The sequence below is a fragment of the Quercus lobata genome, chromosome 2 (assembly GCF_001633185.2).
Source record: "Quercus lobata isolate SW786 chromosome 2, ValleyOak3.0 Primary Assembly, whole genome shotgun sequence".
In the NCBI taxonomy this organism is placed as follows: Eukaryota; Viridiplantae; Streptophyta; class Magnoliopsida; order Fagales; family Fagaceae; genus Quercus; species Quercus lobata.
In genome coordinates this window covers 18,474,559-18,488,158 of record NC_044905.1, presented here as the reverse complement: position 1 = coordinate 18,488,158, position 13,600 = coordinate 18,474,559, and the positions used below count along the sequence as shown (strand labels likewise).

Sequence of the window (13,600 nt, the reverse complement as noted above, 5' to 3'; positions counted from 1 at the left end):
AGAGGTCTTGCTAAGACAAGGGGTGAAACTCAACCTTCTATTGATATGTCCTTAACAATATTTTGAAGATTTTAATGCTTAAGTTTTCGTGTTTCTGATTGATTTTCCTACCTAGAAAAATGTTTTATTCTATATAGCAAACGACAATATGCGCTGGGAAAAAACATTTTCCACAAAAAATTTACACCGAAGCCTGAGTCAAGCTTGTTTTCAAGTCATACAGTTGAAAACCCCAAATGCTTTGAATAGTAAGTAGAGATCATTTCCTCCAATAGTCAGTGTGTCCTTAATCATACATCATCCAGTAATCAAAACTGGAAAAATGTGTCAGGTGTCCTGTAGCCTGTACTTCAACGACATAGCCTACTCTCCTCTGTTAAAAGAACTATGGTTTGAACAATGGTTTGAATTGCCCGTCCCCATTGTTGTAACTATCCAGCCATTCAAAAAAAAAAAGAAAAAAAAAGAAAATTGAAGATGACCCCTCCTTCCTAATACGATCTTCTTTACTCTATCAAAAAAAGAAGAATAGTTCACCATGAGGTATATACAATATGAGACCTTCGGATAATTTCTACTTTACAGTGAAACTGTCTTATATTTGACAGGGAACATGGCATTAAGGATATAAGGGACTGGCAGTAAAAATTTTCCAGATTTTAAGAGAAACAGAGCATGTTATACGTATAATTATTGAAAGCCAATCATTTATGTGACCAATTAGAAATTTTAAGAGCAACAGTGAGTGCAATCCAAACTAAATAGAACTTCATTAGTTCAGATTTATTGCTGATGACCGACCTGCAGTCAAAGAATCTTGAGCAATGTCTTGTAAAGAGGTGGGGGTACCCTCACTCACCTCTACACATCCAATTTCTCATGCAGCTATTTATAACTTAGACCATTAATAAATCATTGAGGGATCTTCAGGGATTGGAATAAGAGGATCTCTGTTTCAAATTATTGATCTTCCTCTTGTGCAACTTATGGATGCCTTTCACGACTTGTCTTGATGAACATTGAAATATATGTCGTCCAGGCCAATGGATTTCGACCCTGAAAGCACGCCCCATCAACTAAGTCTTTTGTTTCCCCATTCTCACCGGGTCTTCTTTCCTGTTTAGCTGACCTTGAATGATATGGAAAGACCATTTCATGCTTGGCCAACTGCCTGCCCATACTCATTTGAACAATCTTTCGCATCAACCAGCAATTGGAAGATACGCATCCCTCCGTGGGGATAATGGCAGGGAACTCAAATCCTCATCTGCTTTCTGGTAAAGCATTTTCTGCACGTAGAACATCATATAACACTGTGAAGCTCTCACTATCTCCTCGTCAACCTCAGTGATCCAAGCATCATCACATTTGTACCATCGGTTTCTCAAGCGCAGATAAGTAACATAATGGCCGGATTCAAGTGTCCCTGAGTGAGTAACCACCGCAAAAATCTCAAAGTCAGTAATAATATCTGATTCATCACCCTCAACAGAAAAGATTCTATTCCCAAATCTGTTTCTGACAATTGAAGAGGACAAATAGGGGGTCATATCCAAGGAGAAAGGAAACTGCAAATATCGATCAATTTTTCTCGACATTTTTCTGACAGGTGAATGCTCAAATCTTTTTATATGCAAACACAAGACCAATGGGAGTCTCCTGATCGACATTTGCTTCACTGAGTCTCGCATTTCTTGACAGGTCTCGCAGAAAAGTTTCTGTTCTGATCCCAACTTCTCCTGCCTTGTGAACAAATCCAAACAACCCAAAAGAGTAGATATACTGCTGTTCTCATTTGGTTTGCTACGCTTGTTAACTATATCTGTTGGAGAGAAATTGCTAGTGTCCAGGTCAACTGAGATGTCCACACAAGGGTCATAAGTTGTTGAAGTGGATCCACAGGTCATGCAGGTGACATCTGATCTCAACAGTCCAGAGAATACCCTATGAGCAATACATTGGCAATCTCCACTATCTGTAGAAAAGAAGAATTATTTTTAAAAGACTATAAATACTAAGAAAGGTGAAAAAAAAAACACTTCATTTTCTAAGTGTATTACACCTGTACCCTTCACTGTGTGACAGACTGCTTACTGCCTACATAAAACTTTGAGAAGCAATACACAAGATACTGCAAAAAATTCTCATACTTATTCTAAACAATATTAAGTTAATTCAAAAATATAAAATAACAATAATGGTCCAGCATCTTTCTACGATTCTACTTATTTCTTATTGAGCTATGCCCAATAGGAACACATGCTTTTCAGATTTTCTGAACTTCTCCAACAAATACTAGCATATGATTTTGCAAGTCCATATTCTTCCTGATTAGCAGTGATTGGCAGTAGAAAAATAAATCAGAGAATCTCTAATTAGTCATTGTCCTTCCACACAGTCCCCCAGCTGCACATTGTCAGGAAGATGACCTTATGCACAGTGTCTCAGCATATAAGACGGAATCATGCATCATCTTTAACCACTGTGACACTATACACATTATGTGACTAAGAAGCAGAAAAGCACCAGATTTCTCTCACTTTTTTTTTTCTTTTTTCATTTTTTTTGTGTGTGTGTTGGGGGGGGGGGGGGTGGAGACCTAAATAAACATACCAAATGTCAGATTTTATTTTAATTACCTCTATTTCGGTTCCTTGATTTGTCCTCTTTCTCATGGATCCCATCTAAGACTGATATGAAGAATTCATGAGCATCCTGCTGCTCATAACTTGCTAGATTTGCTGAATGCTGCCACCAACTTGAAATGTAAACCAAGTTTCAACATATCAGAGCAAGTTTATCTCCATTTTTTTTAATCGGACAGAAAAATAAGAGAGGAAAAATGCTATAAGATCTAGACAAAACCAGGATCCCATCAAACAAAACCAATGAATTCATTGTCAGTTATTCTCCCAAGGCATATCAGCAAAGGACCACGCCTCATGAAGTGGAGATCACTAGCTCAAATCTCCCTGTCCCCTCTCCTAGGGGCCAAAAATTTCTTATAAAAACATATATCATTGTAAGTGATTCTATGCAGCTTTCAATTAAATTCATGTGCAGAATTTAACTCCAATCACAGAACCTGTGATGCAAGTATGCAACAATGATGTGTAAAACAAGTTCTATTCAAACTTCAAATCTATCCGAAGCATCCTAGTTATATAACATTAAATGAGATTATGCATTTTTAAATGTAGCTCATCTAGCCATCCAAGCCATCTCCAATTGTTTTATTCACATCAAGAGGCTCAAAACAAATCAACCAACAAAGCAATGTCACAAACTTACATTTGCCAAAAAGATAGTCAAAAAAGACAATTCGCAGATACATCCTCTCACAAAGAACTAATGTAAGAAATTTATCCATTCAATATAAATCAGTCATCAAAATTATGCCATATAACAAGATATGCCAAAATTAAAGACTGGCATACAGAGCAATGGCAGACCTGTATAGAAAATGAGCAGGACTATATGGTGCCCGATCACCTGAAAACATAGCCGAGAAAACGACATCAATGTCACAAGACAAGCATAGCCGATCCCCCGATCTTCTCCGGCAAGCTTCATGATTATGCCCTTCACTCAAGAAGTAATTCCTGAAGGGAGGAGCATGTAGCAATGCTTGCAACACAGAGTTCATGAAACAAGTACTCCCTAGATTATTCAATCCTCTCAAACCCAATGGATAACAAGATTTATCCCTCCGATCCCTCATGGAAACCAACTGTTTAGATTTCTTCAAATCCACCAATTCTTCTGCTACACCTAAACCCAACCTCCTCCTCTTAACCAATCTCTCTCCAATACTCTCATCACCATGCTTATCACCCCTTGGGACACCCATGTTGTGCTTGGACATTACAACCTTATCAAAATCAGGGTCATAGACCTGATCGCAACACACACAGCAATAAAGCTCAGCCCTTTCGATGTCCACAGCTAAATCGTGGCCATCCTCAGACTGAATATGCAAAAGGGTATGGTCCAAACATGAGACAGAGTTGCAAATCAAACAAAGATAGAGTCTACCTTGAAACCCATTACAAGAATTGCATCTGGGTACCCCTGTGTTGAGCATCTCAACACTTGTTCTCCCATGTGGAGTGGCCTTGAGGTGCTTTTGTATGGATTTATAGCCACTCAAGCCATGCCTCAGCTTGTAATCTTCAAGATGCTTGCAAGGTTTTGGGTTTGTGTATGAAGGGTTTCTTGAGGACATGTTGATAGAGATTGGAAGAAAGAGGCTTTGATTTGTTGCAAATCACAAAAATTTGTTAAGAAGAAAGACCAATATTAAAATAAAAAAAATGGAGGTATTGAAAAAAGAAAAGAAAGATTCTATCTTTCAATGAAATTATTGAAAAAGATGTATAGAAGGAAAGGATCTGAGATTGGGTTTGGAAGTTTTTGAAGAATAAAGGGAAATGGGTTTGGAATTTTTTGGGTTACTGTTTACTGATTTGATGAGAGAGAGAGAGAGAGAGAGAGAGATAGAAAAAGCAAAGCTTTAAAGCTCTGTTTGGGAATGACTTAGGGAAGAAGAAGCTGCTTTTGAGTCTCCTTCCTTAGTAAAGCTGAAGCCGACTTGTTGTGGCTTCCAAGTTCCAACTTTCTCACGTCCAGCCCTTGTAAAAATTAATAAAAAATAAACAAATTTACGTGAAGCTTCGCAGTGAGGACATTTTAGTGTATGATAATAGGTACTCTGGTGCACTAGTTAAGAGGCTAAGGAGAATTAGCATCTCTTAGCATTTTCAAGGAAAATCTTTCGAGTTTAAATTCCTCCTCTTCTGATCATCAAATTATAATAAAAAAAATTAACTAAAATCGGTTTAATTACATTGGAATAATGGATTGTAACCAAAAAAAGAGAGTGAAAAATAACTTTTAAATTGAAAGTGACTTTTTTTTTTTTTTTTTGAGAGGTAAATTGAAAGTGACTTAAATCCCTATAAAAAGTCAATAAATTTTATTATAAGATTCAACTTTAATTAGGAATGGCAATTATATAAATTGGTTCATGTCAAAACTGGTTAGCACGCTTTAACATGATTAATAAATTGGTTGATATCTACTTAACCCACAATCAACTTAGAATGATCCCATTCATATAAATAATATCATTTTTATTTGACATAAATTTGAATTTATATATAATTGAGTCATTAAAAAAATTAATGGTTATATTGATAAATTATTATTTAAAACTCTAAAATTTGAATTTTTCACATTTTTTTAAAGATTGTTTATTAAACAAGTTGAAATGAATTGTGTAATGTTGTAATGTCAACTCATTTAATAAACGAGTTATATTATGGTTGAGGGGTTTGAAACCATAATTAAATGGGTCTTTGAAGTTAAGCTATGTATTCAAATTCTGTTGCCTTGACAAGAATTGTCACTCTAACCTTAATCAATGATTTAGTGCTCTTGTTAATTACCATACCCTTCATTTTTTTTTTTTTTTTTTTTTTTTTTGCTTGTTGAGAAATTTGAGCTATCACTAAATCGACTAGGAAAATAATCAAAAATGATAAAGGTTTTGGTAGATCAATTCCTAATGTGGGTGCCAATTGCCCAAATAATGAATTTTGATCAAGAGGGTCAATTTCTTACTTGATGTTGTTTCAGTTTAGTTTGTTATAATAATTAAATATTTCGGTATTCGTTAATACATATGTATTATTTTAGAGATTACTGCTTTTTTATAACTAAATATATATATATATATTTTTTTTTTTGAGAAAGAAAGAAAGAAATATATATAAATATATATATATATATATTATAAGCCCAAATATAAGTCTAAGTATACATTAATCCACCAATGTATTAACTTAAACAATATATTTTATATTGTATTTTTTAAAAATTTTATTGCACCAGTCGAAACCTTCAAAAAAATCTTTGGTACAATAAATATAGTCGGTACCAATATGATATTACCTACCTAATTTTGACCAGTTAGTCAGAGAGTCTATATATACTTATCTAACAAGAGTAAGACCTTTTTTTTTTTTTTTTTTTGGTTTTTTTTTTCCCCCAAAAGAATCTAACAAGACTGAAAGCCCCAACGTAGAATATTAGCCAGTGTGGCAGTGTCTATGACTATTGGACCGCGCACTAAAAGTCGTACTTGATCATCACCAATGGATCATTTTTCATTGCCCACTAGCTAATATCAATCAATTCCAACATTTATTACAACCTTCATCACTTTTTTTTTTCTATCGAATTTGTAACCAAACGGTCCAAAGACTCCAAACCCATTAGAAACTAGAAAAATGGCGACCTTTGTCTGCCAAAAAAAAAAAAAAAATGGCGACCTTTGGCTATAAAATGGAGCTAGTGAGTTTTTTATGCTTCTATAATTCTTTTATTTGAAACAAAAGGAATCTCGAATTTACCTTATACTTTTTTTTAGAAGATAACCTTTTAATTTGTTAGTAATGTTAATGTTAATAACTTTTCAAAAAAAAAAAATGTTAATAACGTTAGGTACATAAAAATTGTCACAATTCTTTTTCACAGTTGTTAACAGGATAAATTGTTATTAAACTTATACTACATTTTCAAATGGATTAACAAATTTTTTTATTAATATCAATCACAATATACCACATTAACATTTGTGAAAAAAAAAAAAAAAAAAAAAAAAAAAAAAAACAAAAATCCAAAACTAACTCTTTAACTTTTAGCTTTTGTCATTTCAATCCTTTAACTTTCAGTTTTCTCATTTCAATTTTTGTCAATATAGTATTCCATTAGACCTCAGTTACCTACTGGTGTTCAATGAGCCGTTTTGGCTCTTATTATTTATTTATTTTTAATTTCAGGATTAAAAGAAAAAAAGAAGCTGTTAGTGAATTAAAAAAAAAAAAAAAAAAAAAAGAAGAAGAAGAAGAGAACATTGACCCTAAGGGTGTGAATTCGGGTTTGTGTCGTGTTGAGGTAGGGGTATTCGACTAAATGACTTAACCCGAACCCGACTCATTTAATAATCGTGTCATAATCCTTCAACCCTAACCCGACCTGTTAATAAGGTAGGTTGACTTGGCCCAACCCACTTGACATGCTTAATAAATGGGTCGTGTTGGGTTGACATAAATGTGATATAATTCATTTCAACTTGCTTAATATTAAATATAACATCTATCTATTTTTTATTTTTATTTTTTTTACATCCCAAAAGTAGTGTATACACTTCAAGTCTTTAACCCACATTTAAAATAATATAGTTCAACAAACATATAACATCCATCTAAAAATAAGTTCTTTACAAAAATATAAAAAGGTTTAGAGATTTAGGATTTGTAGGGTTTAGAGATCTAGGGTTTGTAAAGTTTCAATTTCCGATTATATCCCTTGTAAGTTTTTGTAATTATTTACTTTCCTTTTAAGTTTAAAATATAGGTTGGATATAAAAAGTATTTGAAAAATCTAAAATAAAATGAATATTTATTTGTTATACAAGTTAAACGGGTTGTGTTAAATATGTCATTTTGGGTTGACACAAATGAATTGGTATGTCAAACGTATTTATTGTGGGTCACGCGGGTTGACTTGCTTATGACCCGTTTCTTATTGTGTTGTTTTCAGGTCGACCTGTTTATGACCCAAACCCACTAAAACCCAACCCTAACCCGCAAAAACACGTGTCGAGTTCGTATCGTGTTCGCGGGTTGGGTCAAACATTGACACTCCTAATGGGCCCCTAAAATCAAAACCAAAAAACATGATGGATTTCTAAAGCCCTAATTGAGTAAATTTGGGGAAAATTGGGTCGGTTTGAGAGAGAGATCGAATCACCAGAGGTGAGGTCGGTGTTGCGAGTTCACTTGCCCCAAAGATCGGTCTGCTAGGTCTCTCGTCGAAGAAGATTGGAGAAGACATAGCGAAGGAGACCATGAAGGACTGGAAGGGCCTGTGCATGATGGTGAAGTTGACTGTGCAAAATTGTCAGGCCAAGGTATCGGTGGTGCCATCGGCGGTGGCTCTGGTCATCAAGGCACTGAAGGAGCCGGAGTGTGACCGGAAGAAGACGAAGAATATCAAGCACAACGGGAATATCTCCCTCGATGACGTCGTTGAGATTGCCAAGGTTATGCGCCTTAGATCCATGGCCAAATACCTTAGTGGGACCTCCGATGGTGACGTGGAAGTCCCTCTGGACTGAGTGAGAGAGATAAAGAGAGAGACAAAGAGATAGAGGTTCTTCTATTTTAATTTTGAAAAAAAAAAAATCGGATATTTTGGTTAATTTTGAGATATTTCAAGGTAATTAGATGATATGGATGGATAATTATTTAGTTTTTCTTATTTTGAATTATGGTGTTTGTATTTGATTTAATGATTTTTGTGGTTAATTTTGCTTTTGTGATTGTTTGTATTGTTTGGTTTGATGTGTGGTTGTTAGCTCTATGTGTGGATGGGCATTTTATGTTGTTACATACTATACATATTTTAAATCCTAAAAATAGAACTCAACATCCTCTTCTTCACGTCGATTCTCTAAAATTAGAATGTTAGCAATAGAAACCTTGCAATATCTCAATCTCTCTGCAAATCGGTCTCTATCTCGATCTCTCTCTCTCAAACTCGATTTATCAAAAATCCATCACCTTCATGGCCTTAATCTCGGTCTCTCTCTCTCAAACCGACCCATCGTGTTTTTTGGTTTTGATTTCAGGGGAAGGGGAATGACATCATTTTCGTTCCCCTTAAATGTATTTTTTTTTACAACTTTTTTTTTAATTTTTATATTTTCTTTTAATTTTGAAATTAAAAAAAAAAGTCACTTAATGGCAACAAATAATTGAGGTCTAACAGAATACTACATTGATAAAAATTGAAACTTAAAGGACTGAAATGACAAAACTAAAAGTTAGAGGATTGAAATGACAAAAGTTGAAAGTTAGTGGGTCAGTTTTGGATTTTTGCCCAAAAAAAAAAAATTATGATTTTTTTTTTTTTTTTTTGTTAGTAAACTTCTTGTTAATTTTTATTCTAATATTCATTTTCAATATCCATTCTGTTAGTCATTAGAAAATCAATAATATTATAAGGGACGTTGTTGTTTACTCAATCAAATTGATGACTTAATTGGAATCTCCTATTATGCAACGTAAATGCTCAATGATTCATCTAGCGGGGAAAAGTAAAGAATACCAGGGATTGTAAGGAATTCTTGAAACCATAAGCAAATGACTTTTTTTAAAAAAATTTTTTTTTAACATCAAAAGTAATTATTAGATGCTTTTTAAGTATAGTAAAGCAATGCTTCTTTCTCTTATATTTATAATAAATTCTACTAATTAAATTCATATTAAAATTCACAATAAATATAAAAAAAAATGATGAGCATTATGTCACCGTATTTTAGAACTAGCCAATAATTGTCCTAACTCACTGAATAAAAAGATAATAATCATTAACTCATTGAATAAAGAAGCAGCCAGTGCCAATCTGATAGCCATGACAAATGTTGAAACTTGAAAGTAAATAGTTTTTTTTTTAATTATTTTTATTTAGCGTTTTCTATATTAATCTTCTATCGGTGCAGGACAAGGCGAGCTAGGCACGTATACAAGTACACAACCACGCATCTTTTTTTTTTTTTTGCTAAACCAACTACGCATCTTGTTGCTTGCAAGCAAAAGCGTTGAAAATATTTTTCTTGCAAATTATTAGAATAATATGCTTTTTGTTGTAGCTGACTTTCATTCATTGTCATGACTCATGACGTAAGTCCCAAGAATACGGTAGATTAAAAAAAAAAAAAAAAAAACTAACTGAGTTCTGAATTATGGCATGCTCAACGCTAGCATTTATTACCTTCCATTTTATTGCAATATGACATTCCATGAAAGTCAATTAAGTATGAGCATAGCTGGACTTAGCTGGATTCAGGAGATTATTTCTTAGTACAGGAATTAAATGATTTGTATAAAATTGGATTGCATAAACAAAATATGTTAAGCATTAAGCACGTTCGAGATTAAAGTGATAATCTAATGGTGATAATTTAGTGATAAAATTATATATATATATATATATATATATATATATATAATTGGTTTACAAATCAACGAGGTTTACAAAATAATACTTGTAAAAAATTGGTTTGCAAGAACGGAATATGTTAGGCATTAATCAGGTTTGAGGTACAACCGACAATCCAGTAATAAATAATTTGTATGAAATTGGTTTGTGTTAGAGATATATTAGCCCAATAACATAGGCTCAAGCTTAGACTTACAATGTGTGCAAGTCAAGTCTTCTACTTGAATAAAAAAAGTCTATTAGTCTAGGGTTTATCTTACTATATATAAACCATATTATGGTTAATTATATCATAGAATTTGTACTACACTTTCATATATTAAAGATGTTGATTTTAAAGGTTACCTTCGTGGTTGTAGGCCGTTTGGCTGAACCATTGTTTTTGCTTCTGCATCTATTTTAGCAGCATATTTAACATGGTATATTAATACCAATACTTAACCGTTTACAAAATCGAAATAACAAGGTTTAAATGTTACCACAATACTAATGCCTTGTATCTATGGTTCAAATTCCACATTATCTTCTCTTTTACCATCTACCTATCTTTAAAAAAAAAAACATTTAAGCAAAATATTCTTTGTTTGTTTGTTTGTTTTTATTATTTATTTATTATTTTATTTATTTTTTTATATTTAAGTACCTGAGATGGTTTTAGTCAAGATTATGTTACTTTTTTTTTTTTTTTTTGAGAGTCAAGATTATGTTAACTCGATCTCTATTATGCTAAATAATTGAGTTGATACTTGATAGTACTTCAAAGTTCAAACTAACAATAATATCAGTTATCATAATTGAGTTCATTGGATAATTATCGAAACCATTGTTATAATAATTAAGAGAATGGCCTCAGGGAAGGTTTGCCTAACCGTTTCTTTAAATATTGTTCTTTTGTCCCCCTTTGAAACAGAATATCTTTGTACATATTTTTCAGTTAGGTTGATAAGAAATATATAATAGGTACTCATTGCATGTTTTCGATTTTCTTCATTGGCCTTATTTTTTGCATGGGAATTTTTTTAAAAGAGAACATAGCAATTTTATTATAACCCATTCTTACCAGCTAAGATGACTTTGAATTTTATTTCTTTTTATGATTTATAATGACTTCGAATTTTATAGAGTAGATAAGGAAATCATCAGATATTTCATTTTATTTCACCTGTAGAATTGATTATAGGATAAAAAAGAGTAAATATAAAAATGTTAAATCAAATGCCCTTTATTTTTTTTATTTACTAAAACCAAATATCCTTTTTTTTTTAAGATTCCTTTCATTTAATCATTTTCATATTCTATTTCTCTGTCACTTGCACATAGAATTTACTTTTTCCTATTCCGCTATCATTTCTATTTCTTCACTTCGTACTATGAGACTAGAACTCATTATGGGAAAAGTATACTATTTTTGAATGGAATCAAAATTCACTATTTATGAACAACACTACTTGATTAATGGGGGAAAAAAAATCAATTTATGTCTAGCGTCCAATTGGGATCATCTAGGACAAACCTGGGGCCATACGAGATCCACGTTAATTCCATTTGGTCCTTCACACAATGAAGGGTTGAGACCCCTCCATTATAGGAACTGAATGAATGGATATTGCAAGGACATGATTGTGATGTGGAAGGAATAGGCATGTTGATCTAGCTTTCCATTGGTTGAGGGAGGTCTGATTGGGACTTCGGATAGTTGAAGCCATTGAAGGTTTACGTAGATGTTAATTCGAAAGGACACACAAGTGTTGTAGTAGCATAATGAGATATCATTCAGCCAATGGTCCTTTGAATCAACAGAAAGAGAAAGTCTATAAACAAAAAATGTTGGGTTCCCAAATTAAATTATCACCAAAATTACTAATCTAAAATAGCAATCACAAACAAAAACACAAATATTTAAGTGGAAAAGCCGTTCTTTTTGAAGGGAAAAACTACGGGTCAAATTTCGTATAATTTTACTATTATCAAATCATTTACAATAATTCTCAAGTTTATACCTAACTTGAAATCCACCTAATTAATACAATGATAAATCTTTTTGTGCATGTCTCACATCTAGAGAAAATCTCCTTATATTCTTTGCTCTTACACACACTAATTATTCATCTAAAAAGCAGCAACATTTTGTTCTCTCTTCTCTATTTTCTTCTTCATGCACGGCTCTCTCTCTTTCTCTATTTGGTTCTTCTTTCTCTTTCTCTTGCACTTTGCAACATCAAACAAAACTTCCCAAACTCTCTTTGATTTGTGTGCTTTACAAAAAATAAAAAAACCTTTTGTTATCTTTCTTAGTTTCACGCTATATATTTCCTCTCCTCATAAGGAGAACCTTGGATCAAAGCCATCAAATTCTTTGTAGCAGTATCTATTTATAAAACTCTTTTCCTTTTTCCTCTTGGACAAGAAATTCATTACTTCTTTAATGAGGAATAGATTTTCCTTCCACATTAAGGAAACCCAAAATAATTTTGCAAGTCACAATTAGAATTTAAGGTAATTTCCCAACAAAAAATTGAAAAATTGCTAGTGTGGCATGTTGTTAAGTAGTGCGTAAAAAATTGTTATTATTATAACAGATAAAAACCAATAAAAAATTGCCAAGTTATCTGTTGTAAAAAATTTTGTTCGTAACATTGCTCTTGATTCAAATGACACCTTTATCCCTCATGAGAAACCAGTGGAAGATGAGCTCACAGATTCTTGTCCACGGAGTTTGTGAATTGCTTACTAAAGAAAAGAGAGATTATCATTGGAGGTGATGATCGGAACCAGGTCATGGGTTTTACTTTTGGAATTGATATGTGACAAGTCCTAAGCGCAGAGAAGTGGCTAATAATACTTAATAAGTCACCGATAAATTTTTTTTATGTGCCTTAATCCTGCTTGTCTTCCAGTCCCACAACTACAAGAGGACTCACTGGCTTTGTAGAGAGTTCGTAAAGCGATCCTGTAATGTTTTGTCACACTATTGGACCTACCAATGTGAATGTGTTTATTTAAAAACATCATGACTTGATACTTGATAACACCTGACGGCTTTGGACAACATTTGACTAGTGAATATATTTTGGCTCTGCCCACCAATGACCAACCAGGGAGAAGGTAAAAACCAACCAGGCAATTGTGAATTGTAATGGTTGATTCAAGGTAGCTGGGCCTCCTAAGAATATTGGGGGTAGAGATTAGAGTACAAAAAAGAGAAAACTCAGATTATTATTCTTCTGATATTCTTCCTTAAAATCATTGCAGCCTTTTAACTAAGCTGCAGCTGAATTGATTAACTAACTCCTTATCTATCACATGCTCTATAATACGTTGAGCACATGCCTAATTAGCCAGGTCATCTATAGCTGAATGTGACCTGCCAATAACTACCAAAACATCCTAGGATTCTATATCAATTCCTAGTACAATGCTAATAGCTACCAAGTATCACAATACAGCTAACACCAAGTACAACAGAAGCATAGTGCATATAAGCATGTACAACAACAACAACAATGCACAAACAGCAGCACCAGCCTTTAGT

At 33.1% G+C, this 13,600-nt stretch overlaps 2 protein-coding genes across 2 annotated transcripts; one reads left to right on the top strand and one right to left on the bottom strand.

Moving 5' to 3' along the window:
• Nucleotides 1–485: 485 nt before the first annotated feature.
• Nucleotides 486–4,702, bottom strand: LOC115974818 (ubiquitin C-terminal hydrolase 22). The gene is made up of 3 exons (XM_031095342.1): nucleotides 3,453–4,702; nucleotides 2,640–2,758; nucleotides 486–1,975 (listed from the first exon to the last, which is right to left on the bottom strand). Exons 1-3 carry the CDS (start codon nucleotides 4,223–4,225, stop codon nucleotides 1,203–1,205), a joined length of 1,665 nt encoding a protein of 554 aa, XP_030951202.1. The 5' UTR covers nucleotides 4,226–4,702; the 3' UTR covers nucleotides 486–1,202.
• A 3,210-nt stretch (nucleotides 4,703–7,912) lies between these two features.
• Nucleotides 7,913–8,182, top strand: LOC115960568 (60S ribosomal protein L12-like). The gene has a single exon (XM_031079511.1). The coding sequence runs from the start codon at nucleotides 7,913–7,915 to the stop codon at nucleotides 8,180–8,182; it is 270 nt and encodes an 89-aa protein (XP_030935371.1).
• Nucleotides 8,183–13,600: the final 5,418 nt, after the last annotated feature.

Coding starts and splice junctions, on each gene's coding strand:
- LOC115974818 (XM_031095342.1), bottom strand. CDS start 4,225: ATGTCCTCAAGAAACCCTTCATACACAAACCCAAAACCTTGCAAGCAT. Junction 2,759..3,452: donor CCTGCTCATTTTCTATACAG/GTCTGCCATTGC, acceptor TTACATTTCAAG/TTGGTGGCAGCATTCAGCAA. Junction 1,976..2,639: donor ATCAAGGAACCGAAATAGAG/GTAATTAAAATA, acceptor TCTTTTCTACAG/ATAGTGGAGATTGCCAATGT.
- LOC115960568 (XM_031079511.1), top strand. CDS start 7,913: ATGAAGGACTGGAAGGGCCTGTGCATGATGGTGAAGTTGACTGTGCAA.